At 39.5% G+C, this 26,824-nt stretch overlaps 1 protein-coding gene across 1 annotated transcript in view; it reads left to right on the top strand.

Annotated features, from left to right (window-relative positions):
* Positions 1-26,824, top strand: part of LOC126202937 (cubilin-like) — a 771,281-nt gene that overhangs the window by 593,538 nt on the left and 150,919 nt on the right. Inside the window, exons 52-53 of the mRNA XM_049937033.1 lie at positions 15,849-16,074; positions 22,929-23,113. Coding sequence (XP_049792990.1) covers positions 15,849-16,074; positions 22,929-23,113 — 411 coding nt within the window. The remainder of the gene's footprint in view (positions 1-15,848; positions 16,075-22,928; positions 23,114-26,824) is intronic.

Here is a 26,824-nt window from a genome sequence, read left to right as displayed (position 1 = left end):
TCCATATTTATATTGGTACCATTCCTTTTTCACGTGTTTCGTCTGGTTTGAATTGATTGCATATTTTTCTTTGATCTGATAAGTGCCGTTCTCTTTGTTATAGGTGTTTACGTCACTCTAAGCTGAAAATGCATTACTGTACTGCATCATGCATTGTTTGTCGTGGCATGGCTTGCTTTTGTGCGCGGTACCGCGGCTTACAATTAAAAAAAAAAAAAAAAAGAGAGAGAGAGAGAGAGAGAGAGAGGAATGGTCTCATAACCGAAACAATGGCAAGAGACTGCTATTTGTTGTTACTTACACTGTTGCTTTCTTTGATAATGATCAACAATAACAAAATAATAGACTGTGTATGATGGAAGATGTTCTGAACGAGAGTTTAGCGAAAATTTTTCTCCATTTGAAAATCTTTGCAGGCGCCTCTTTAGTACATTACATTCTGCACAGAAATTGGAGTCATCTTAGATTTAAAACTCTAGTCAATTACCGTGCTTCATTTCTGACTATCACTATCAGGCATAATAATAATACGAATATAAACATGACATGATATGTATATTCTTACACATTTGCTGTTGTCTCACTCTAGTTTCGTAGTTTATTAGGCAGACAGGATTTAAGTGAGATAGCAGCAAACACGAAACAATACATGGCAAAATGTTTATGTTCGTATTATTCTTATGGTGAAGAGAATACTGCATGTGATTCACAATTCATAAAAGTTCCTATTAGTAACCATCCCTTCTCACAGGTATGAAAAAATTCAGAACGTAGAGTTGGCCATATTGACAAACATCCCAAAGTCTTGTCAGTTGGATTTTCGTAGTACATTGGAATGCTGCTACATTCGAAGATGAACAATACGGAATTTGTATTTACTTCGTTGGATAATGTATGAAAATGCAGTGGTCGAAACTCGGGGCGGAGAAAAATGCTCGTCTTCCACCCTCTTTTTTTTTTTTTACTGATGCAGAGGTTTTGGCGCCAGTATTTATTTTTGTGCCTGCAAAGCATGCCTGTGTGCGCTACATACATTCGACGGCAGAGGTTAGTTGTAGCAGCACCTGTTAACATTTATCAGAACTTCCGCTTGCTTTGCACTCGATTCTAAGCCGCAGGCGGTGTTTTGGATTACAAAAACCAGAAAAAAGTGCGACTTAGATTCAAGTAAATACGGTAGCTCACACACGGATTGTGAGGTTAAGATTAGAATAATTACTGCTGACATAGAGGCATTTAAACAATCATTCTTCCCACACTACATACTTGAATGGAACAGGAAGAAACCCTAATATCTGGTACAATGGGACGTACCCTCTGCCATGCACTTCATGATGATTTGCACAGTGTAGATGTAGATTAGTACATAAATTCATCCAGGCAATGGAGTACATATTTTATTGAAACAATGATACTGAATTTAACCATAAATGTTGGGAGTATTTTATTTCATCCTCTGATGCTGTATGTCAAACTCCAGTGAATTAATCCTCCTGTCCATCTAAACAAAGGATTGTTAAAAAGCACTGAGGTTTGGAGGTTCTGCAGATGATAACACTCATCACATTATTTATTTAGTCCTTCAAATCCTATATGTATAGAATATATACAAGGATATTGGACATGGTTAGGTATTTACAAGATAAAATAAGTTTGTATTGCAATCCCAAGGACTAGATATTGAAGTAATTTAGCACAGATTCACAAAAAACAACAAACATTACAGGCAACATACAAAGTAGAATATTAATAATGCATCTTTATTTTTGTTGTTTGGCTTTTATATATTCTGTCAGACTGTAAAAGCAATGATCAATTAAATATGCCTTTACTTCAGCCTTAAAACTACAGAGTTTACCTATTGATTTAATATGTTTAGGTAGATTATTGAAAATCTTTATCCCAGTATGTAGTGTGCCTTTTTGGCACAATGATGTTCTGCCCAAACTTTAAATATGTCTGCTTGTGTCTGTATGTGTGTGGATGGATATGTGTGTGTGTGCGAGTGTATACCTGTCCTTTTTTCCCCCTAAGGTAAGTCTTTCCGCTCCCGGGATTGGAATGACTCCTTACCCTCTCCCTTAAAACCCACATCCTTTCGTCTTTCCCTCTCCTTCCCTCTTTCCTGATGAGGCAACAGTTTGTTGCGAAAGCTTGAATTTTGTGTGTATGTTTGTGTTCGTTTGTGTGTCTGTCGACCTGCCAGCACTTTCATTTGGTAAGTCACATCATCTTTGTTTTTAGATATATTTTTCCTACGTGGAATGTTTCCCTCTACGCACACACTGAAAGTGGATCTGGGTCATTTCTCTATGTGCTCTGAGAGATCCTTTCAGATGCGGATGTAGATTGTGGTCAAGATATTTAAGGTGCAGGAGTAAAAAATTGCACTACCACTTCACCTTCTTGTCTAAACAACATATTAAAATTTCAGAGTTGTAAGTTGAAATCAAAACATAGTTAATACATACAGATTTTATGAAATATGTGCAGAAAATTTGCTGTGTCGTTGCCATCAGAAAGCTTCAGTCATTAAAGCTTGTCACCCTAAGTGAAGTGGATCTGTCAGATACAATAGTCTAATTCATTTCATCATATGCAGATTGCCACATATTTAGCACAGTCACCCATAAAGAAAATATCCAATAAAAAGCTCATACTGACTGATTTGACTATTGCAACATAGTTCTGGGAATTTAAGTCTTATACACAATGAAAATTTAGCAAAGTTCTATACATCTAATGCAGAGCTCTTAGCAACATGGAGATTTTATCAATTAACAAATATAACTTCTTTGGTGATATGCATGGACACATTTTGTGCAGTCACAGACAGTGTAGGGAATATGGTGCTCTGAATAGTCATGCCCACTCCCTCCCTCCATCTGACCTGGCCTGGCTCTATACTCTTTCTGTTCATTATAACTGGCCCTTGTTGTCGGGAAATATCAGGGAAATTTTGGGAAAAAAAAATAAACTGGAAAAATCTTGTTTTCGTCTCAGTAGATGATTGATATACACTCCTGGAAATGGAAAAAAGAACACATTGACACCGGTGTGTCAGACCCACCATACTTGCTCCGGACACTGCGAGAGGGCTGTACAAGCAATGATCACACGCACGGCACAGCGGACACACCAGGAACCGCGGTGTTGGCCGTCGAATGGCGCTAGCTGTGCAGCATTTGTGCACCGCTGCCGTCAGTGTCAGCCAGTTTGCCGTGGCATACGGGGCTCCATCGCAGTCTTTAACACTGGTAGCATGCCGCGACAGCGTGGACGTGAACTGTATGTGCAGTTGACGGACTTTGAGCGAGGGCGTATAGTGGGCATGCGGGAGGCCGGGTGGACGTACCGCCGAATTGCTCAACACGTGGGGCGTGAGGTCTCCACAGTACATCGATGTTGTCGCCAGTGGCCGACGGAAGGTGCACGTGCCCGTCGACCTGGGACCGGACCGCAGCGACGCACGGATGCACGCGAAGACCGTAGGATCCTACGCAGTGCCGTAGGGGACCGCACCGCCACTTCCCAGCAAATTAGGGACACTGTTGCTCCTGGGGTATCGGCGAGGACCATTCGCAACCGTCTCCATGAAGCTGGCCTACGGTCCCGCACACCGTTAGGCCGTCTTCCGCTCACGCCCCAACATCGTGCAGCCCGCCTCCAGTGGTGTCGCGACAGGCGTGAATGGAGGGACGAATGGAGACGTGTCGTCTTCAGCGATGAGAGTCGCTTCTGCCTTGGTGCCAATGATGGTCGTATGCGTGTTTGGCGCCGTGCAGGTGAGCACCACAATCAGGACTGCATACGACCGAGGCACACAGGGCCAACACCCGGCATCATGGTGTGGGGAGCGATCTCCTACACTGGCCGTACACCACTGGTGATCGTCGAGGGGACACTGAATAGTGCACGGTACATCCAAACCGTCATCGAACCCATCGTTCTACCATTCCTTGACCGGCAAGGGAACTTGCTGTTCCAACAGGACAATGCACGTCCGCATGTATCCCGTGCCACCCAAAGTGCTCTAGAAGGTGTAAGTCAACTACCCTGGCCAGCAAGATCTCCGGATCTGTCCCCCATTGAGCATGTTTGGGACTGGATGAAGCGTCGTCTCACGCGGTCTGCACGTCCAGCACGAATGCTGGTCCAACTGAGGCGCCAGGTGGAAATGGCATGGCAAGCCGTTCCACAGGACTACATCCAGCATCTCTACGATCGTCTCCATGGGAGAATAGCAGCCTGCATTGCTGCGAAAGGTGGATATACACTGTACTAGTGCCGACATTGTGCATGCTCTGTTGCCTGTGTCTATGTGCCTGTGGTTCTGTAAGTGTGATCATGTGATGTATCTGACCCCAGGAATGTGTCAATAAAGTTTCCCCTTCCTGGGACAATGAATTCACGGTGTTCTTATTTCAATTTCCAGGAGTGTATATAGATGCGGATATGGGTTGTGGCCAAGATATTTAAGGTGCAGTAGTCAAAAATTGCACCACCACTTTACATTCTTGTCTCAACAATATATTAAAATTTCATAGTTATAAGTTCAAATCAAAACGTAGTTAATATATACAGATTTTATGAAATATGTGTATGTCTAATTTTTACTGAATTTAATCATCTCATACCAATACAGAGAAGAGAAATCTTTTTAAAGTCTTGTGAGAAGTAATGGGCTAGGAACCATTTATTAATATCAATGAAAATTTCATTAACAGATCTTTATAAAACTATACTTGATTTGCTATTGATTGTAACATCTGCAAATGAAACAAAATTGGCACCTCATAATAGTCCTGCTGAAAATGCAAGAAAAAGTATGAGCTTTAAAATGAAACATTATGGGACACCACGGATAATTAGTTCCCAGTTGTTTGATGATTGTTTGTTTCTTTTTTTCCTTGTCAGAGAGACAATTTAATCCATTTTGTGGTAGTTCCTATTACACTATAAATTCTAATTTAGTTAAAAGAGTACTGTGATTTACACAGACAAATGTTGTTGACAATTCACCAGGGTTGCCACAAGTTCTGGAAATCAGGGAATTTCAAACATGTCAGGAAAATCAGGGGAAAAAAAGACACTGGAAAAATGTTGTTTTTGTCTCAGTAAATGAAATGGTTTAGTTACTGAGATGTCATGCATCATCACTGGCTGGGCGCAGCTGAGTAAGTACATGTGCTGCTTCTGTACTCCTTCATTCTTATTGCTTCTCCCATTCCTACCACTCCCCTCTCAACTTGTAGTCAGTGCAGGCATGAGGAGTGGTTTGTTTTGGTCTGATTCTCAGAGATTGTTGATGCAGTGGCTGGAAATGGTGGTTATGTGTGCATGAGTTGTGTCTAATTGACTGTGTTAATGTGTGTGTGCTCTAATTTTCTGACAAAGGCTGTGGCCGAAAATTTAGTTGTGAGAGTGTGATAGTCTTTTCTATGTGCCTGTCTGCAGCTCAGCGATCAATTTACTATGAGTTGCTACCTATCCTCACTAGTATTGATTCTCAGAGTATTTGCACAAGTTGTCTGCTGCATGGATTGATCATTGTGGTCTCATTTCATCAACATGGCATCTGTGACATGTGAATAGCTGGCCACATGAGTGGACTTTCATGATGGGCCAAAACTGCAGGCCATTTCTGCTGCTATCCCTAATTGATCGGGCCTGCTGATCTGAAGCCCATTTTTCCCACTAATATGCAAGCTCTGCCCTTCCGATCTAGTCTTACTGATCTATCTGCAGACCAGGTCTGTCTGTGTGTTGTTTATCCAAGGACCCAGGACTGCGTGCTCCGCAGTAGGCCAGAGGCCACAGACAATGGATTTCAGGAATGTTGACTGTCTCACCTTAAGTATGTTGTACAGTGCAGCGTTTTATAGACTTTTTTATTCTAGTACATTTTGGCACTTCAAAAATAATGTGTATATTAGAAAGTATGGGCAATAAGAAGAAGAAAATTGTGTCAGTCGCTGGTGATTTGTACGTTATGCACTCATATATTTCTTGAAAGAAAAATCATACAGTGAGTAATAACTGACAATAACGAACATAGTAGAACCAACATTTTGTTAGTGGTCACCGATAGTGTTGGTTTACACAACTCTTCCCTTCCTTATAAATTTATTTCAAGAGGCTTACCTTTTTCTGAGGTTATTTCTGAAATCAGTGAAGGTATTTTAAATCTGCCTTGCGACTCCAAGGAAACGCGTATTTTAGTCACCAAATATGTTTGGTTTTATTGGAGTAAAATAATAGCTGTGGTCTTAATGAAACACATATGTCATTTTGCTTGCCTTCTCCACCTAAAAACAGTTTATTACAAACGATGTTGATGTTGATTTTTGCTCACACAGGGGAGAAATGCAGGAGTGCTTAAATTTTTTGTCAGCTTATGTCTTTACTTACCGTTCATCGATGAGGTCTCCAGGGAAAAATGCTAAAAAACTTGTCCGAAATCAGGGAAATATTAGGGACTTTCACTTCGGGGAAACTTGTGGCAACGCTGTTCACAGAAAATGCCAGTGGGTTCCCCCCTCCCCAATAATGATTTGAGTTATGGCAATTCCTGATGAATGTAGGAGCGTAGGAGCTTCTTCTCACAGAAGTAACTCGCTAACCTAAATCATATAATGCTTAACATATCTACACCAGTAATCACATAATGTTTAATGAGCCAGATTATGTCAGACAAGTTTGGTGATTCTAGTTTATCAATGCAGAGCAGTAGTTCATTAAATCTACTCTTCATTGCTCAAATATTTTGATGGAATAAGGACAGTGGGCATCTCACATTGACATAGATACACTGGGTGGAAATAAAATTTCTGGTGATTGCTGAAAATTTTCAAATAACAGTAATTTTTATGGAATCAATATGCTAGACTTATACTATTTAGTTTTTTTTCTCAAACAGAAAGTTTGTTTTAATCCCAATATCCCATAAAACTTTGTTTCTTCATGTTTATATTTTTATGCCTTTATGTGTGATGGTAGTAGGTCACAGATTTATAGGTCAGTGGTAATATTGTAGCAGCCAATCATTATTGTAGATAGAATCCTTTTAAATCACTGTACTTCGTCCAGTTTTTTTCTAGTGAATGAATTCCATCTTTGAAGTGCATTTCTCGAAGGCCTGCAAAATATCAATATGTAGCTGATGTAATGTCTTCCTTAGATTTGCTGTAGTTTGTAGCCACAAATTCCTTTTGTTATTGTAGTATTGGATGCCAAAGGTGTTGAATAGGGTGGATATTCGAATAATTCATACTTCAGATATCTTAGTTTTGTGATTGGCCATCCAGATTTGTGACAGATGGAATGTCCTGCCAATACATAACTTTTTCTTTCTCTTTAGGCTTTTTCTCTTGTATGTTTCCACTCACTTGAACCATAACCTTTCTGCAGCACTTACTAGTCCTTAACGAAGAATTCCTTGTGCATCTTATAAAACTGTCTGTAACTTTTCCATCTTTTGTTTTAGGATCACTGGCTTCCTCCAACTAGTTTGGTTGCTGTTTCATTTTTGTAATGTATTTGTGCAATCATCTCTGATTCAAGGTATCAGATCAGAGTGCAAAATCAGTTTGGTCTTTTTTAAAATAAAAATGAGATATTTTTTAAGCATTCATCAAATTGAGCACTCATTTTGCACTATGTTCTCTTATCTTTAATTCATTATGTAACATGAATTGTACACTCTATGCCTACACCATCAGCTATTTTATTCCCCCTTAATTGAAGATCCTCTGATTCCATATTTTCACTTTCTCCATTTTTACATATGTGATTGAAGTTTTGGTTCCTTCTTCGGGTGGATCATCTCTGAGAGAATAATAGTCACATTTGAATTTAATTGTTAATTTCTTAATAGTTGAGAAATTTTGTGCATAAATGGATATAATAACTAAGTAGAGCATGCTGAAGAACACCATTAAAATTTCATTTGTACTAAAACCATCTCTGTTGTAGACCAATAATTCTTGCTCCTGTCCTCATACAATCATGAGTATACCCTGATTAGGCTATATGCTTGTGTGAGTTGTTAATCATACTGAAGTTTTATGTTGAAAAACTGTGTGTAGAAAGTTGTTAATGTAGAAATGTTAAAGTAGTAATGTTTTTGAATGCCTGTTCTGTTTAAATATGTAGGTGCTGATGCCTTAATAGAAGGATGCTTTCTCGTCTATATGAAGTTTCTAATGCTACTTATTGTGTAAACAACATCATATTATAGCTATTTTGTAAAGAACATCGTATTATAGCCACTTAGAGTGGTTTTATGGTTTGAAAATCCTATCTACTTTGCAGGATCATGAATGCACCACGAGATCAGTTGGACTACCTTTTTAGCACTAGTGCCTATACCATACAATTTGTTCAATACACTCACACTGATTGTCAATACTGATTAAAAAGTAAAGGAAAATTCAGTCAAGGATATCACAAATTATGAGAAAGTATTGCTGATCCGCACTTACTTTCAGGAGAATTTCAGGAGAAATGTCGACACTTCTGACAGACTTGTATAAAACTATATACACTATCCTAGCTTTAGAAATTAATAATTCTTTCCTTGGGGAAGGAAAGAGGAATGGATTGGGGAAGGTTAAAAATGAGTGGGGAACACTCAGACTCCAGGATAAGATGGACCCACCTGTTGTAAGGATGTCTGGGGTCTGAGAGACCTGCCCTTACTTTTTTATCTTCCCCAATTCATCCTTCTCTCCTTAATTGCAAATGTTAGGATAGCGTGTGTACTTTTATATGAGCCTATTGGCAGTTTGACATCTCTCCACAATGCAAGTACTGATCATAAATTCTGTTTCTTAACAACTAATCTGCAGTTTCATATCACTCTCCCACTTCTTATTGTCTTTATTTAATCTACTTCATATTACCTTTCTCATGCCTTATTTCATTTTCTTTTGTTCCCTTTACCACGCAATATTATTTTTTCTAACCATTCCACTGCTCTCTCTCTCTCTCTCTCTCTCCCTCCCTCCCTCTCTCCTTTTCCCTCTCCCCCTCCCCCTCCCCCCCCCCCCCTCTCTCTCTCTCTCTCTCTCTCTCCACCCCACCCCACCCCCTCCGCAGATTCGATTTGTTCAATTGTCCCTTTCATCGACTCATTGTATCTTGCATAATTCCTTAGCTTCTGATCATACTCTTATTTCAGTTACCCTCATTCACCCACTGCCATTAGTACATTATTAGTGTCTTTCTAATGAAAACTTTGCTTATTATATCTTAAATCATGTATATCAGGATGTCATAATCACAAGAAACAAAACTGACATTCTGCAGATCGGAGTGTGGAATTTTGGATTCCTTAATCAGGCAGATTGGTTAGATAACTTAAAAAGAGGAATGGAAAGGTTGAAATTAAATGTAGTGAGAATTAGTGAAGTTCGGTTGCAGGAAGAACAGGACTTCTGGTCAGGTGAATACACAGTTATAAATGCAGTCATATAGGGGTAATGCAGGAGTAAATGTAATAATGAATAAAATAGAAATGCATGTAAACTACTATGAACAGCATAGCGAATGCATTAAAGGAGCTAGGATGGATTCGAATTCCATACCTATCACAGCAGTACTGGTTTATATGCCAACTACCTCTGCAGATGATGAAATGACTGAAGAAATGTATAATGAGACAAAAGAAATTATTGAGATAGTTATGGGAGATGAAAGTTAAATTGTGATGGGTGACTGGAATTCAGTAGTAGGAACAGGAAGAGAAGGAAAAACAGTAGGTGAATATGGACTAGGGGCGGAAGGAATAAAAGAATGAAAGAGGAATCTGCCTGGCAGAATTTTGGAGAGCATAATTTAATCATCATTAACACTTGATGTAAGGAACATGAAAGAAGACTCTATACGTAAGAGACCTAGAGTCACCAAAAGGTTTCAGATTGATTATATTATGGTAACACAGAGATTTTGGAACCTGGTTTTAAACTGTAAGAGATTTCCTGGGACAGACTTGGACTCTTGACCATGATTTATTGGTTATGAAATATAGACTAAAACTGAAGAAACTGCATAAAATGAGTAAAGTGAGGAGATCGGACCTGGGTATGTTGTAAGATCCAGATGTTGTTGAGAGTTTCAGGGAAAGCATTAGGCAATGGTTGACTTCAGCAGGTGAAAGGAATACAGTTGAAGATGAAGGGATAGCTTTGAGAGATGAAACAATGAAGATAGCAGAGGATCAAAAACGTAGAAAGACAACACCTAGTAGAAATCCTTGGATAACACAGAAGAAACTGAATTAATTGATTAAAGAAGAAAATACGCTAAAGCACCATAGAAACTAATGTAGGCATGCATATTCAAATGCAGAGATATGTAGACAGGCAGAATACGGCAGTGCGGTCAGCAACACCTATATAAGACAACAAGTGTCTGGCACAGTTGTTACATCAGTTACAGCTGCTACAATGGCAGGTTATCAAGATTTAAGTGAGTTTCAACATGGTGTTATAGTCACTGCACAAGCAATAGGACACAGCATCTCCAAGGTAGTGATGAAGTGGGGATTTTTCTGTATGACCATTGCATGAGGTACCGAGAATATCAGGAATCCATTAAAACATCAGATCTCTGATATTGCTGTGGCTGGAAAATGAGCCTGCAAGAACAGGGCCAACAATGAGTGAATAGAATCGTTCAACGTGACAGAAGTGCAACCCTTCCGCAAATTGTTGCAGATTTCAATGAGCCATCAACAAGCGTCAGCATGCAACCGTTCAATGAAACATCGTCAATGTGGGCTTTCTGAGCCAAAGGTCCACTTGTGTACTCTCAGTGACTGCATGGCACAAAGCTTTACACCTTGCCTGGGCCCATCAACACTGACATTTGGCTGTTGATGACTAGAAACATGTTGTCCGGTCAGACGAATCTTGTTTGAAATTGTAACGAGTGGATGGACATGTACGGGTATGGAGACAACCTCATGAACCCATGGACCCTGTATGTCAGTAGGGGACTGTTCAAGCTGGTGGAGCCTCTGTAATGGTTTGGGCAAACATACGTTTATAGCATTTGTAGACATAGAGAAAGCTTTTAACAATGTTGATTGGAATACTCCCTCGCTCTTTGAAATTCTGAAAGTTTCAAAGTAAAATACAGGCAGTGAAAGGATATTTACAACTTATATACAAACCAGACAGCAGTTATGAGAGTCATGGGCCATGAAAGGGAAGGAATGGTTGAGAATGGAATGAGTTGGGCTTTTAGGGTACCTCTGATGTTATTCAATCTATACGGTGTGCAAGCAGTAAAGGAAACCAAAGAAGAATTAGGAGTAGGAGTTAAAGTTCAGGGAGAAGAAATAAAAACTTTGAGGTTTCCCTGACGGTACTATAATTGACCTGGAAGAGCAGTTGAATAAATTGGATAGTCTCTTGAAAGGAAGATGTAAGATGAGCATCAACGAAAGTAAGACAAGGGTAATGGAATGTAGTCAAATTAAATCTGATTATGCTGGGGGAATTAGATTAGGAAACAAGTCACCAAAACAGCGTGTATACGACCCCGGACAACCGGGAGATCCGGGAAAAACCCGGGAATTTTTTCACCCGGGAGAAAACCATAAAAAACCCGGGAATTTTTTAGAATTCTGGGAATTTTTCATTGTTTTAGTTTTCAGTTAATTTTTTGTAACTTTGACTGGTAAGAATCAATACTCTAACAAAGAACATTACTGTATCTCGCTACTGCAGAATAATACTGCAGCAATAAAAAACGAACGAGAGAAGAAAAAAGAAAATAAAACTTAAGTTGCAAAGGAAATGCACCATATACAACAACAAAACACATTGCTCATACAAGCGTTTGCCAACAGCAAAACGTGTCAAAGGCTCTAGGAAGACTATTCATGACAACAAATTGCCTCCGATGAGCGTGACGTCACAATTGTTTACATTAGATTCGTTTGAGCGGTTGCGAGCGAGCTTACGCGCATGTACTCCTGAGTCGCGCTTCAGTAGTACCCTCTCCCGCTTCTGGCTACAGAAGTGTGGCAGTTAGGAGTATAAGCAATAGCAGCAAGCAGCCAGATGCTATCCGGAAAAATTTTACTGGTGCTCCTAAGCTGCCAGATTCACGTATGCGCAACAGGCCGGGAACTAGGGGGCGGGGGCAAACAGGCATATCTGCCCCGGGCGACAGTTTCAGTGGGGGAAGGGGAGGGAGGCGCCAAATTCATATTATTGAGGAAATAGACCTTGTTTCACAAAGCGCCGAGCATCCAGCGCTCGTTGGTATATCGATTACTCATATGATTTTGAACGCATCCCTGTTGGTTTTTGAACATTTTTGAACAAATTCCAAGTTGATTTCTGAAATAATCGCAAGTTGATTTTTGAATGCTTGCATAGTGTATGTGATGTCTCTGCCAGGGAATTCCCATCGCATCTAGAAATAAACTTTCCTGCAGACCAAAGGGGACGGGTCTATACGAGCTAGGCGGAATAAAGCCGTACGGGTGAATGCCAATCGCTATTTTTGTGGTTCATTTGGTTTGCAAATGATCAGCGTTGTTATAACTACTAGCGAATTCCATAGATTCAGACTACCAGAGTGGAAATAAACGAATAAAAGGAATAACAGGCAACAAATATTGCGTCTTGTCTCCTCCGTATATCCAAGAAAATGAAATTTTGACAGAAAATTTTTGGCCAGACCGCCACTCTACTAAGGGCCAGTTATACAGTCCCCAGCTAGCAGCCGCCAAAGTTCTATTTTGGGAGTAGTGCGGAAAACGCGTTGCACGAACACGTAATAACGCCTAACCGGAGAATAAATGCTGGTTAACTAAACTGGTGATTGTGGCAGGGTTAGTGAAGTTAACCAGAGAATAATTTTTGACACTAGCAGGAATAGTTACAGAATTAGTGATGAAAAGATTGTTTGTTAGATCAAGGAAGGAGAAGAAACGGGGGGACACACAAATTACGGAAGAATATGACGATTCCAAATTTATATAAAAATTTCGTACTACTACTTTTCGATCTAATGCTTCAGAAGCTAGAGAGTATGAATGAAAGTGAAACTATTTCCTAACATAAAACTTTTTGCTTGTAGTTGGCCTAATAGGAATTTGATATGGTACTTAGTGAATTATATTCCGTCTGGTCTTGGGTTCAATTTGTATTAACAGGTTTTTTAGTATTAGACAACATCATTTCGTTTTTTGAAGTGGCAAAACGTTTGATGAAGTTTGGTGAGATAATAGATCCTTTCACAAAAAGCAAAGGACACCATGTAAAGCTGCAGCAAGGTCAGAGAGAAATTAAGGACTGAAGAAATGTGTACTGTCTTGCTTGTCACTTGTCTTTACTTGTTTTATGTATCCTATATTTAATTTTATGTCACACAAAACAGCAAGTTATTAGTTAATAGGCTGTAAAGACTGCAAATTTTCTGAAGAGTAGCTAGTTCTGCCGGTTACAAATAATCCCATCCCGTATTAGTTGCGAGATTTTTTTTAGAGAGGGGCAGGATGTCAAACCGGTCGACTGGGAGCAGGAGAGACACCACAGGACATTTTAATTTCCACTGTCCTGAATATAGTTTGATGACTCCCATTACAAAATATTATATGTTTGAATTCCACAGAGCGAAATTCAGAGACGTGCGACAGAAGAATGCTGTGTGAAGAGGCATGGCACTGCACTTTGGCACACTTAAGACCAAATAACATGTCTCACTTTCCCTCGAGCATATATGTTTCATGTATCAGACTCTTCAGAAATATGTGCGCTACAAAATGAAGATATTTTATAAAAGTCGATTTTTTTAAAATTTTTGGCATTCAGCCTCAAACGCTCGAGGGAGGGGGAGCGCCACTATCTAGTATTGCCCCAGTTTGGAAATATCGTCGATCCGGACCTGATGCACAGAGCAGTCTGAGTTGTAGTGGGGAGGTGGTAGTCTCCACGTGACCCGTGTTTACGTTCAGTGATTTTGCTGTTTCCTCTTCGTTTATTGCTCTCGCGTCAAATGAAAACAAAACGGATGTCTTAGGCGAGAGCTATCAAGTCAATTAAAATACATTCACATAATTACGCAGGGGTAAAATATGTTGTTAGTTTCAGATTTTATTTTTTTTCCACCTTTTTGACAGTCAACCGTTGAGCGTCTTGCAGAACAATGAAGTTATTTTTGTTGATTTGTCAAAGAAATTTTACTTTTTTTCTGCTGAGGCAGTCAATTTATTTGAAATGAAGTGTTTAATTCCACACTATTGACTAGTTTCAACTGTTAACTGCATTTAAAGTTCACGTTTTCATCTTCTAGCACTTATGTCATTATGTCTTCATAAGGAACCAAACATTAGATAATACAGTACTGGTACTCCAAGAAAATTTACATCTGAATATGGACATACGAATGTGCACTTTAAGCCGAATGATGTATTTTAGTGTGGTTCACAAAATTCCGATGCTCTTGGAGTATCCTCTAATGTCTTGTTTCTTTTATGACATAATGTAAGATCTTTTAATGTTTTACATGTACGAAAGCAACGGGCTTCCTGCGTCACTGTAGCTGCGCAAGCACGGCCACGCCTGGCAGTGTCTGGCAACTGCTGAAACAAATCTAACAGGTCGCGGGAAAATATTCGGAATGGTTCTTTGAAAAGCGTTACTTTCGAAGTACGACCATTTACAATATTTTCGAGCGCGGAAGATCAGACATTTATGTCGTTGTTAAAAACTACGACTGGCTTACAAAAGCGCATCGGAATCTCTATTTCAGTCCTTCGGAAAGTAACATGCGGTGTTTGGTGGAATTGGAATTGGAATTTATACTTTCGTAATACGAAAATAGGCAGTATGCATGTTGCTTCACATCAGACATCTTTCCAAAACATATTTTTTCCCCTGAGTTTCGTTTTCTAAAGTGCCTGGAAATTCTACTCCGGTGTATAAAACCACAACCACTGAAAGGATTGATAAGTTTCACTGTTCCGAGGAAAATTGTACTGCTACTTAACACGGAAAAAGTGTGTTTTCATCCGAGAGAAATTCTATTTTTAACCGGGAAATCCGGGATTTTTTTTTTCTCGTCCACGTATACACCCTGTAAAAGTATTAGATGAGTTTCACTACTTGGGCAGTAAAATAACTGATGATGGCCAAAATGTAGACTGACAATGGCAAGAAAATAATTTACGAAGAAGAGAAATTTGTTAACATCAAATATAGACTTATGTGTTAGGAAGCCTTTTATGAAGGCATTTGTCTGGAATGTAGCCATGTATGGAAGTGAAACACGGATGAAAAAAAGTTTAAACAGGAAGAAAATAGAAACTTTTGAAATATGGTGTGACAGAAGAATACCGAAGATTAGATGAGTACATCACGAAACTAATAAGGAAGTAGTGAATAGAATTGGGAGACAAGAAGCTAGTCTCACAACTTGATTAAAAGGAGGGATTGGTTGCTACGACACATGCTAAGATATCAAGGGATCACCAATTTAGTATTGGAGGGAAGTGTGGGAAGTGTACATTGTAGAGGGAGAGCAAGAGATGAGTACCATAAGCAGATTCAGAGGGATGTAGGTTACAGTACTTAATTTTGGGTGGGGGGGGGGGGGGGGGGAGGTATTTCTGAACTTGCTAATCCAAATACAATTTCTTCCACTGCTTTGTCTCTATATCTCTCTCCCTTTTGGGGTATATTTAAAGCAATTATTTTGAGTTAAAAGTTCTGATGGTTTTACATTAACTGTTCTTTTTTTCTATTAGTAAAAATAGCTATCTATTTACTGATTTAATTTGTAGCCTCAGTTTTCAGATGTGTGTTTCATATAAATAATTGTTAGCACAGGTGCATTTCTACCAAGTGAACTTTCGTGGAGGACCTGGAGAAGAACATTATTTTGCCATTCATAATGGAGGAAGCATTGATTCCCCAGAGATTGTGCATTTAACAGCAGGTACAACCACTGCAACAGATGTAATTTCAGAAAGCAACTATGTCTGGATTGAATACCACACAGGCCCTAACCCTTCAGGGCCTGGCTTCAGTCTACACACATCTCCAGTAATTTCAGGTTAGCCATTTCATGCCCAATTGATGAAATCATTTGATGAATCCTTCACTGACTGCTACAAATTCATTTTTAGAGTTTCTCTCTGCATGAACATGAATAGGATATGTGCTTACAACTGCTTTACATGTTTAATGTAAAATAAACTTCTCTGATTCAAGTCTGCTGTAAAGTCTAGTTACAATCTGAAGTATGGGGGCTACTCATTGCCCAATTAAAAGATTGCCAAGAAAGACTCTTGTAATAGTTTTATTTTACAATTACATGCTCTGCATTACTGTAGAAAAGGAAACAGTGAGCAGCTAATCGGCACATAAACCAGCTATAAATCATTGCTAAGCTTTTAGATTATGTCATTCTTTTTGCTAAGTTGCATGGCTATGTTGTCCTTGTGGTACCACAGTATAGTTAGAACAGGTATCCAGCTGGAAAAATGCGATTTTTTTTAGTTAATTTTGAGTCCGGACATTGTCTGCCTGAGTAAGAGACCATGTTTGGAAGAACATTGATTCAACTCTCCATCTGGCCACTGAGTTCTTCATTTTTCATGTTGTCCCAAAATCAGTTAAAGCAATTACTGCAATGGTTCCATTGAAAATGGTACAGTAAATTGCCGTCTCCAGTCTGATACCATGCTCCACCTTCAGTGACCTCTAGGTTGGTGCTACGTTCACCTTTATTTCCTTCTGTCTTGTTTATGTACCTGTCAGTGATCAACTCCTCAATTATGCAGTGAGTGATTAGCTGTACTCCTTCCTATATTTAAATTCCATTCAGAGTTTTCCAGTGTCATTTGACTCTTCCTCTTCTCCCTCTTCTTCTTCTTCTTCTTCTTCTTCTCTATGTACATACACTGCTGGCCACCGTAAATGCAACACCAAGAAAGACAAGAGGTAGCACAACAAGATTTATTTTGTAGATAACATGTTGACCAAGTATCAAATGATTACGTTTACAGACGTCTGTGACATGTGGTTCCTGCCAGAATCAGTAGCCAGAGTAGCCGCCATTGTTGGAGATCACCGCTACCACACGTCTCGGCATTGAGTCAAAGAGACGTTGGATGCGTTCCTGGGGTACAGCAGCCCAAGCAGCTTCCACACGTTGCCAAAGATCATCTGGTGTGGCAGCTGGGGATGTAATCTGGGTCACTTGTTGAGCAACCATGGACCACATGTTTTCTATCGGCGAAAGATCCGGAGAGCGAGCCGGCCTGGGAAGCAATTCAATCTGATTATTGACGAAGAACCTTTGGACAATGCGTGCCACGTGTGGACGCGCATTATCCTGTTGAAATATGGCTGTGGCCGAGCCCTGAAGGTAAGGAAGGACAACTGGCTCCAGCACCTCGGATATGTAGCGCCGGCTATTTAAAGTACCGGCAATGCATACTAGAGGCGTGCGAGAGTAATATCCAATACCGCCCCGTACCATAATACCCGGTGCAAGACCAGTGTGGCGGTGCATAATGCAGCTGTCCAGCATCCTCTCTCCACGGTGTCTCCACACTTGAATTCGACCATCGTGGTGCTGCAGACAGAAGCGCGCCTCGTCAGTAAAGACAACGTCATTCCATTCTACCGTCCAAATCCGTCTGTCATCACACCATTGGCGACGGAGACGACTGTGGTTCTGCGTCAATGGTAGACGAAGCAATGGACGTCTTGCGGACAGACCACTCTGCTGTAAACGGCGTCGAATGGTACACGCAGACACTAGATGATGCGTTACAGACTCAATGTGCTGTGCTATGGTTCGGGATGTCACTGAGCAATCCGTCACTGCCATGCGCACAATTTGCCTATCAGGATGTGCAGTGGTGCACCGAGGTGAATGCGATCGACCACGTCGGTCCGTCGTACCCTCCTGCATCCAACGGTCACATATCCGCATTACAGTTGTTTGGTTTCGTCCAACACGACTAGCGATTTCTCTGTATGATAATCCACAATCTCGGTAAGCCACTATCCTTCCTCTGTCGGACTCGGATACTTGATCAAAAGATGTTCGCTGTTGTCTACGAGGCATAACTGATCGTCTTGTGAAACAACCACAAGGAAAACACACGTGCCGAACGTACACTCGTCGAAATCGCCAAGCCTTAAATGGCGCTATGAGGTGGCGCCACAGGCGCGCATGATGTGCGTCTGCACTGAAATTCTAATCAGTTACATATCTCATCGCTGCAAACCCATGGTGTAAATTTCACTTGATTCGGATGCTTCCTTCAGGGTGTTGCATTTACGGTGGCCAGCAGTGTATTAAGTATATAAACCCAAACAACTGATACAATTCGGAACTGAGTTATTATTACCCTGCTTCATATTCCTATGACACCACATTGTGGAAAAGGACAGTAATCATGTTCATGACTTCCTGACTATGCAATTGGTTTTCTTGTAGACTATCTCTGACAGTTATAGAGATGTGATAGTCAAGATCCTGTTCCAGACTGTATGGTGGTGACAGCGATTTCCGCAGTGTACCTGATGCATTAGTTTCCATATTTTCTTGGTAATGTGATAGCTCACATTATTATGGAAGATCTCATTGGTACAGTATATTAAAGTTTACAGGCAATTTACAATCTTAGTAAATAAAAATTTGAAGGGCAGGTTTACTGTAGAGAGTACCATTTATTCCAATGCTCAAGTTAGTGTTGTTACTAATAATATTCCAGAGTAGACAGTAGAAATGGATTGTAATATCAGAAAAGATGACAGTGTAAAATATTTAGAAAGACCCTCCACAACTTTTATTTCATGAATGTGGCAAGTGGAAGGGCAATTGTGTACCATGCTGAACCCATGAAGTTCCAGGATAAATGCAGAGAAAAAGAAGAAAGAAGACTTTGTTGCTGATACATACAGTGTTCAGTTTTGGACAAGGTGCTCCTAGCCATTCTCCACATAGTAAGCCTTATTAATTTCCAATTGGGCTCTTTCCTTAATATATTTGTATCTCAGTTTCTCTTTTTCTTCATTCTCTTTAATTTTGATCTACAAAAATCCCTGAAAAACCAAACCTGCATCTACACAATGGTGTGCTTTGCAGTTCATTTTCGTACAAGGCTATATTCCAGATGAATACTTTCAGTAAAGATTTCCTAAAGCCTAATTTATATTCATTATTAATAAATCTCTTTTTTCACAAATCCTTTTCATGACTTTGCGAGTCTGGATATTGTATCCTCTCTACTGCGTCCATTTTCAGTCGTTTTGCTCCCTAAATAGTAAACTCATGTACTACTTTTAATGTCTCATTTTGTAATGTAATTCCCTCAGCATTGCCTGATTTAACTTGAGTATCTTCCATTACTCTTGGTTGACTTTTGTTGAAATGTGTCTTCTGATCTCTTCTCAAGACACTTACATTTTCTTTTCAACTGATTTTCCAAGTCCTTTTTCATCTCTCACAAAATTACAATGTTATCAGTAAACTTCAAAGTTTTGATTTCTTCTGCTTCATCTTTAATTCCTTTTCCAAATTTGTCCTCATTTTTTCCATTATTGCTCGCTCAAGGTACAGATTCAATAACATGGAGATAGGCTATAACCCTTTCTTACCCATCTGAACTACTGCTCTCTTTCAGTGTCTTTTGACTCTTATATTTGTTGTCTGGTAGTACAAGTTGTGGAAAACCTTTCTCTCCCTGATTTTATCCTTGCTGCCATCAGAATTTCAAGGAATGTATTCCAGCCAGCTTTGGCAAAAGCTCTCTCTAAATATACAAATACACCAAACAAAAGTTTGCCTCTGTTTAGTCACTATTCTAAGATAAGTCACAGTGTCATGCTGCCTTACATGTTCCCAAATTTCTCCTGAACCTAAACTGATCTGTGAGGTAATTTTCTGACATGTATTCCAGTCTTTTGTGAACAATTTGTATCAGTATTTACAAACTAATGATTCTGTGATATTCACAACTGTCAATACTATTCTTCTTTGTAATTGGTGTTATTGCATTCTTTATGAAGTTTGAGGGAAGTTCACGTGTCTCATATAACCCATATACTGGGTGGAATAGTTGTGTCATGATTGATTCTCCCAAGGATTTTAATAATCTGAAGTGAATGTTTTCTATTTCAGGCACCTTGTTTCAGCATGTGCCTCGGCACTTTGTCAAATTCTTCTCACAATTTCATAACTCTCATATCATCTTCATCTACTTCCTCATCCATTTCCATAACGTTGTCTACAACTTGACTTCCTTTGCATAGCTCTTCCATATCTTCCTTTCACTAATCTGTCTTGCTTTTTCTGCAGTATGGTGCCGTTGATGCAAGAAAACTGATTCTCTCTTCTTTGAAAGTTTCTCTAATTTTCCTGTAGGAAGCACCTATTTTTCCCATTGTAATGCATGCTTCAGTAGGTTTTCAGTTCCACTCAAGCCATTCCTGCCTTGCCATCTCGAACTTCCTGTCATTCTCAATTTCTGGGCATCTGTGTTCCCTTTTGCCAGCTTTGTTTGCAGATTTTTGCATTTTTTGTTTTGTTTTGTCAATTAAATTTAATATCCTTTGTTTAGAAAAGGATCTCTCCTTGACTTTCTTTTTATCTCTTCAGTTGTCTGCTGCGTTCACTATTTCATCTGTTAAACCCAGCAGAAGTGATAAAAATGGTTTATACCGCAGCCGCATCATTCCAGTATGTTTAGTCACATCTCATGTATCACAGAAATGCTTCTATATCTAAATACATACTCAGCAAGCTGCCGTATGATGCCTGGTGAAGGGTGCCCTGTACCATTACTAGTCATTTTCTTTCCTATTCCATTCACAAGTAGAGCTTGGGTAAAACAACTGTCTGCAAGCCTCCACACAAGCCCTAATTTCTCTGCTCTTACCTCTGTGGTTCTTATGCAAAATATATGTTGGCAGCTGTAGAATCATTCTGCAGTCAGCTTCAGATTTCAGTTCTCTAAATGTTCTCAATTGTGTTTCTCAAAAAGAACATCACCTATCATCCAGCAATTCCCATTTGACTTCCCAAAGCATATCCACAATACTTATGTGTTGTTAGGAACTACTGGTAACATACCTAGCAGCCTGCCTCTGAATTGCATTGATGTCTTCCTTTAATCCGCTCTCGGGCAGATCCAGAACACTTAAGCAGCACTCAATAATGGATCATACTAGTGTCCTATATGTTGTCTCCTTTACAGATGAACAACACTTGTCTAAAATTGTCCCTATAAACTAGAGGTGACCATTCGCCTTCCCTACATATTAGTTCTATTTCAAATAACTTTGCAGTGTTTCATCAACATTACTCTGTCAAGCAGCATACTACTAATGCTGTATTGAAACATTGCAGGTTTGCTTTTCCTGGTAATTTGCGTTAACTTACATTTTTCTACATTTACAGTTAGTTGCTATTCGTCACACCAACTAGAAATTTTGTCTATGTCATCTTGTATCCTCTCAGTCAATCAGTGGCGTACCTTCCCATATACCACATCATCATCAGCAGACAGCCACACATTGTTGCTCACCTTGCCTGTCAGATCTTTCATGTATATGAGAAATTATATATACAAAATTACAGTGGTCCTATCCCACTTCCCTGGGGGACTCTTGTCTTTGATGAACACTCACCGTTGAGGACAACATACTGGGTTCTGTTACTTAAGAAGTCTTCGAGTCACACACATATCTGGGAATATATCCACATGTTCATACCCTTGTTAACATTCAGCTGTGGGACACAGTGGTAAATGTTTTCATAAAGATAGGAATATGGAATCTGCCTGTTGCCCTTATCCATAGTTTGCGAGATATCGTGCACGGAAAGGAAAAGCTGAATTTCAAACTAGTGATGCTTTCTAAAAGCATGCTGATTTGTGGACAGGGGTTTTTCAATCTCAAGAAAATTTATAAAATTCGAACTGAGAATATGCTCAAGAATCCAGCGGCAAACTGAAGTTAAGGATGTTGATCTGTAATTGTGAATGTCTGATCTTTTACCCTTTGCTTCCTCCCAGTTGCTTGGAGCTTTGTGCTGGGAAAGAGGTTCATGAAAAATGGAAGCTAAGTAAGAGGCCAGTGTTGCAGAGTACTCTTTGTAAAACAGAACTGGGAGTGCCATCCAGACCTGGGAATGTATTTGCTTTTAACTTTTTCAGTTGTTTCTCTGTGCCAGGGATGCCTATTAGTATGTCCTCCATAAAGGAGGCTCCACAATTGCAAAATGATGACATGTTTGTATGATTCTCCTGCATGAATGATTGTATTCTACTGTCATAGCACACTGGTCAAAGAGTGATGGGCTAAAAGCCCTAGACCCGCTTAGTGATTTTATGTAGGCCAAGACTTTTCTCAGTTTCTTGGCAGAATCTTTTGTTGAGGTATGACAGTTGTATGCTTCGTATATCAATCCAGTACAGATTTACGAATTTCTAATAACTTTAGCCTGTTGCCATTTCCATGTTTTCTTTTGAACAGTGAGTGCAACACCTTTAACAATCTTCTGTGGAAGACATTATAGGAAGGTTATGTACACCATTTAAATGCCAAAATTTCAACATATTAAATCTTTTCACATACATCTTGACTGTCAATCGTTATGAGAAAATTAGAAAAAATGAGTTATTTTGTAATTACTTCTGTGGATATGATGTATGAAGAGAAAAAAATGATGCTGATACATTACGTATGCTCAGCTATGACAACAATGGCATACAGGGTAGTGCATTAGGCCAATTTCATAATTATTTTGGTAACTATAGTATTTTGTTAACTAGTATAATGTAATCAATCATCCCCCTTTGTTAGTTTATATATATTGGTTAGATATCCATTATCAGTATTTAACTGTATGGTAGCTCTTTTAGTAAAATACTACTCTGTAAATTTCAGGCTGTGGTGGAATCCTACATGATAACAACCGAGAACTTGTGTCTCCCAACTATCCAAAACAGTACCCAAGTAACAGTGAATGTGATTGGGATATTCGTATTCCTGATGGCTATCATGTTAATCTTACTTTTATTGAGCGCTTTCAACTGGAAAACAGCACCAATTGCCAGAAGGATTATGTTGAGGTTAGTAAACATGACCAGTTCTTTGTCTCACAACTTTCTCTTGTACCTTTTTTAAAAAATAAGATCTAGTTTTCGGTACCAAGACAAAAAAATTCAGGACCTATTGAAATATTTTAATGTGTATTACAACAAAAGCTACTCTGAAAGTGCAATTTGTTTGTGACATTTTTGTGTCTTGTAGTTTAGAAAATTTATTTTTGTTATATCTGCAGTTTATATGATACTGTAGACAGTTATTTTTTCTGTATAATTTTTGAACTTCATTTTATTTTAGCTTCACTTGCTTTTAGTAAAACTATTTTTGTAACGTTTTGTTTGTATTAGTCAACATTAAACATTTAATTGTGTCTGCATGTACCTGTCATGTGTTTTAAAGTTTTTAGTCAAATTTTCTTCATATTTAGATGAAGTTATCACAGGATTTACACTTCCAGCTTTGCAAAATGTACTTTTTATTCTAGAGTAGCAATTGAGAGACTAGAGTTATTTTGGACAATGGTTCAAATTCCTGTCTGGCCATCCAGATGTAGGTTTTCCATGATTTTCCTAAACTGCTGTAGGTAAATGCCAGGATAGTTCTTTTAAAAAGGGCACAGCCAATTGTAGTAACTCACTGGATACTACACCACCCGCTCACAACTGATGCAAGTTGGGCCGCTACAACAAGTGTAGTGCACACCAACATTCAAACAGCATGCCCACAGCTACTCGAGGCGGCTGCCAATAGGGGCAGCCTGGTCATCGGCCTCCCTCACACAGCTCTGCCGTGTGAGCACAGCATTATACCAGTGACACCTGACGTGGAGAGACTTTTTATAAGGGCATGCACGGGTCTCCAGGTCCTCTGTTGGTAAGAGTGTTCGAGATGTGTAAGCTACAGTGAAACCCTGCTTTTATACTTTTCAAGGGACTTCAAAAAATTGTGTTAAATGCACTAAAATGTAAAATGTGGGAAATACCATTTTAATCTGTAAAAGTAACATGATAGGAAACCCCCTTACACTTTATATGTGATATATGTACATAACAGGCATAAAAGACTTGTCAGAGACTTGTTTATTATCTAATGAAGGTTTATTATCTAATAAAAACCACTGATATAACTGGAACTGACAACTGTCTGGGAAGTAGGAACATTTGACTCAATGCCATACGTCATAATTGATGTTTTTGAAAGCCTGCATCTGTCATTCGTCATTTAAATAATGCAATATGTCACTAGTTATGTATTCTTTCATGCTTAGCATGACATGTTTTGAGAATTTTTCCTCTTTGTCAAGTGCAAATATATATTTTGTGTGGTGTTGGAATGTGTGTTATTCTGCATCTCTTGCACTGCAGTCGTCTTTTTGAGGTTATCAGGTACTGTTCATCATCATTTATGTAGAAAACCACACACACACACACAGACACACACACACACACACACTATCACTCACATTGTTTGTTTGTGTAACATCACAAAAAATACATATGTAAATAATGCACTTGACAACAAGAATAAATTCGTGAACTAATGGGTCCAAAGGAACGGTTCACCAAGATGAATGGAACGAGCGAGGAATGAATTCTAAGGAACTGTCTTTCACAGTTCACTTCAGTCACGGCTTTCTACTTATAGTTCCCGCGAATGGGAAATGACCGGTCTCGTTACCGGAGTCGGCTGGTCTTGTTCCAGCCTTGGTTGTCTTTCATAGTTCACTTCAGTTGCGGCTTTCTACGTATAGTTCCCAGGAACAGGAAACGGTTGGTCTCGTTCCCAAACAGCACGTCATCCAGTCTCATTCCAGCCTCAGTCCCTTTCCCGTCTGTCTTGGTCTCGGTCTCAGTCTTGCTCAGCCGGACTTGTCCTTCTTTGCATGGCCACAGGTCGCAGTTCCGTCTCGAGTTGTTGTTTGTTTCATTCACTTTGCATGTCCATTCTAGATCTGTTTCAAACCTTTTTTGAACTATGAACTTCTGGTTCTTTTCATATTCTATTGAGCATCTACGACCGGTAATTAAAATGTATTTTATAATTATGTAAATCACTTAAAAATTATGTGGCATGTAATACATACATCTTTTCACGTAACAAAATGACCTATCAGCTTACTTCAAAATTTCGATAAACAGCAGAAGAAATACTTGTAAAAAGGCAAGATTTTTTTTGTTACTACAAGGACGTTGGCACGGCACACACAAGTGGCCATTTTCCGTCTTTTTTTTTATCCAAGATAAAATAGTATGTTTATTGTTATGGAAGGCAGATCAACTTACAACTGAATGAAGCCTGCACTTCGTAATCAAGTGTATGGTGTCACATTTTGTAAAGACAATATGATAACATCTACAATAATGTCACAGCAGGAGCTGACTGCACTGTCGTGTAGTGGCTACGATACTTAACTGTTGCATGAAAGGTCGTGAGTTCAAAACTCAGCTGAACTGTACAATTTTAATTACTATATTCAGTTCAAGTAAATTCTAGAAGTATCCAGAAATGTCAAGAATCATTGTCCTGGAATATTCTGTAGCTGTATATATACTGTATGTGTTCTGGACGGAGGCAGTTCACTCTGCGCTCTTGTATGTGCAAGTGCTGAATGAACCTTCGTTAAGTGAAGTTAGTGTTCGTTATTCATCTAATTACACCTTCTCCTACGTGACATTGTTCTGGTGGAGATGCTGGGTATTGGAACTTACGATAGCGCACATTATCGACAACATAGTGGCTTCCATCAGGCCACAACAGAGCCACCGTTTACATGGCTAGAAACCCGAGTTCGAGCCATATTCAACAGATTGCAATCTATCAGAGACAGAAGAAGAAGAGGACACTACGATGACATCAACTGTGTGCCACCACATGAGACATCCTTCTGGGTTCTCTGGTAAGATTGCAATCTGTCAGAGACAGAAGAAGAAGAGGACATTACGATGACAGCAACTGTGTGCCACCACATGAGTCATCCTTCTGGGTTCTCTGGTGACGATGGCCAAGATCCAAACAAGTGGCTGAAGGTATATGAATGTATAGCCAAATTTAACAAACGGGGTGACACCGTGTGTTTGGCTAACGAATTTTTCTACTTGGAGGGCACTGCCAAGCAATATTATGAGAACAACGAAGAGAGGTTCACAAGCTGGGAAGTATTCCAGGCGGAACTGAGCAAGTATTTCAGTGACACACGACGACAGAAGTGCAAGGCTGAAGATAAATTAAAGTGCAGGGCACAGCATCCAGGAGAAACTACAGCATCCTACATTCAAGACATCTTGGAGCTGTGTAAAATAGTGGATCCTAGAATGAAGGAGGAAGATAAGGTTGCACATCTCATGAAGGGTGTTGCTGAGTACATGTATCAAGCCCTACTCCTGAAGTTGGTTTCAACAGCAGATGACTTGATAAAATGGTGCCAGTTATCGAGACAATGCATAAAAAAAGAACTACCCACAAAAAGTTTGAATGGCTTCCAAGTGTCATATCTATGTCTGTGATGGAGGAAGCAACTGATTTCACAAGTGTTCTTTGTCAGACAGTGGGAGAGGAAGTTCAGAAGGCACTTGGATGTACTTGGATTGCACAGCGAGCAAAAGACCAAGACGCTTCAAGAGGTCATAAGGGAGGAAGTGGAACAGACATTGAACCCAATCTCTCGGCCTTCATTTCCCTTTGAAATGGTGAAAAAGTCGAGAACCAGGCAGAGTTACATCCGTACAATGCCTCAT

Source organism: Schistocerca nitens, chromosome 9 (genome assembly GCF_023898315.1).
Source record: "Schistocerca nitens isolate TAMUIC-IGC-003100 chromosome 9, iqSchNite1.1, whole genome shotgun sequence".
NCBI classification, from domain to species: Eukaryota; Metazoa; Arthropoda; class Insecta; order Orthoptera; family Acrididae; genus Schistocerca; species Schistocerca nitens.
Note: the sequence above shows the minus strand (reverse complement) of the source record. Positions and strands in the feature narration are given on the sequence as shown.